At 67.7% G+C, this 1,454-nt stretch overlaps 1 protein-coding gene across 1 annotated transcript; it reads left to right on the top strand.

Annotated features, from left to right (window-relative positions):
- Positions 1–189: 189 nt before the first annotated feature.
- On the top strand, positions 190–1,446 carry Sox9 (SRY (sex determining region Y)-box 9; the record flags this gene model as incomplete). Its single annotated transcript, XM_013037384.1, has 2 exons — positions 190–443; positions 1,110–1,446. Coding segments are annotated over 2 exons (591 nt in total), but the record flags the coding sequence as incomplete, so codon positions are not given.
- Between the last annotated feature and the right edge of the window lie 8 nt (positions 1,447–1,454).

Genomic DNA, 1,454 nt, shown 5'->3' with positions numbered 1-1,454 from the left:
GGGGCGGGGCGGGGCTCGGTCCGGGCTGCCGCGGCGGCGACGGCCTTTTCCGACAGCGGTGGCCGGATGGCGTGGGGAGGGGTGGGGGGCAGCGGCGTGGGGAGCGGGGCGCACTGACAGCGCTCCGAGTCGCGCTGACCCCCCTCCTCCTCCTCCCTCTTCTTCCTCCCCCCCTCCCTCCTCCTCCAGACTGCTGAACGAGAGCGAGAAGCGGCCTTTCGTGGAGGAGGCGGAGCGGCTGCGGGTACAGCACAAGAAGGACCACCCGGATTACAAGTACCAACCCCGGCGGAGGAAGTCGGTGAAGAACGGACAGGCGGAGGCGGAGGAGGCCGCGGAGCAGACACACATCTCCCCCAACGCCATCTTCAAGGCGCTGCAGGCCGACTCGCCGCACTCGTCGTCGGGCATGAGCGAGGTGCACTCTCCGGGCGAGCACTCGGGTGAGTCCCACCCCCTCCCCGCCGTGGGGCCGCGGGGCGCGCGGCGGGTGTGGAGAGATGGGGGGGCGCTCTTGGCACCACCCCAAGGCCCTAGGTCTCCGAGGCTCCGCTTGGAGACTTTGCGCTTGAGGTGGAGGAGGAGGGGGGGGGACTGGTGAACTGTACCCTCAGTGTGCAGTCCCGCTCCTCTCCCTGCCCCTCCCCGCATCCACGCACGCACGCGCACACCGCCATCCCCGCATCCTAAGACACTCGTGGGTTTTTTTCTTTCTTCTATTTTATTTTTTTTATAGCGAGGTAAAAATGCCTTTGCAACCTTACTGAAACTCCCACCCCCCCGGGGGTGTCTGCTTCCCCTCCCCCCCCGCCCCCCCCCACACACGCCTCAGTTGTTCCTCTGCAAGTAGCAGTTTGGTTTCTTCCGGACCCTCGGGCCCGCCCCCGGGGGGGAGGGGGCTGTCCGGTGCGTGTGCATGCGTGTGCGTGCGTGTGCATGCGTGTGTGTACCGGCGGGTTAATCATTGGCGGGTTTATCGCGGGCACCACACGGGGCCCCGTCCCCACCTCGGGGGCAGGGCGGGCTCCGATCGCCCAGGCCCTTTGGCACGGCTTCTGTTGATCCCCCACCCTCTCCCTCCCGCTTTCTTTCTCCTTGCTGGTCTACAGGACAATCCCAGGGCCCACCGACCCCACCCACCACTCCCAAAACCGACGTGCAGCCCGGTAAGGCCGACCTGAAGCGCGAGGGGCGCCCGCTAGCCGAGGGGGGCAGGCAGCCCCACATCGACTTCCGCGACGTGGACATCGGGGAGCTGAGCAGCGACGTCATCTCCAACATCGAGACCTTCGACGTCAACGAATTTGATCAGTACCTGCCCCCCAACGGTCACCCGGGGGTGCCGGCCACGCACGGCCAGCCGCAGGTCACCTACACGGGCAGCTACGGGATCAGCAGCACCGCGGCCAGCCCCGCCGGCGCGGGGGGCCACGTGTGGATGTCCAAGCAGCCCG

The sequence above is a fragment of the Dipodomys ordii genome, unplaced genomic scaffold, assembly GCF_000151885.1.
Source record: "Dipodomys ordii isolate 6190 unplaced genomic scaffold, Dord_2.0 Scaffold12847, whole genome shotgun sequence".
NCBI classification, from domain to species: Eukaryota; Metazoa; Chordata; class Mammalia; order Rodentia; family Heteromyidae; genus Dipodomys; species Dipodomys ordii.
This window is presented reverse-complemented; position numbering and strand designations above follow the sequence as displayed.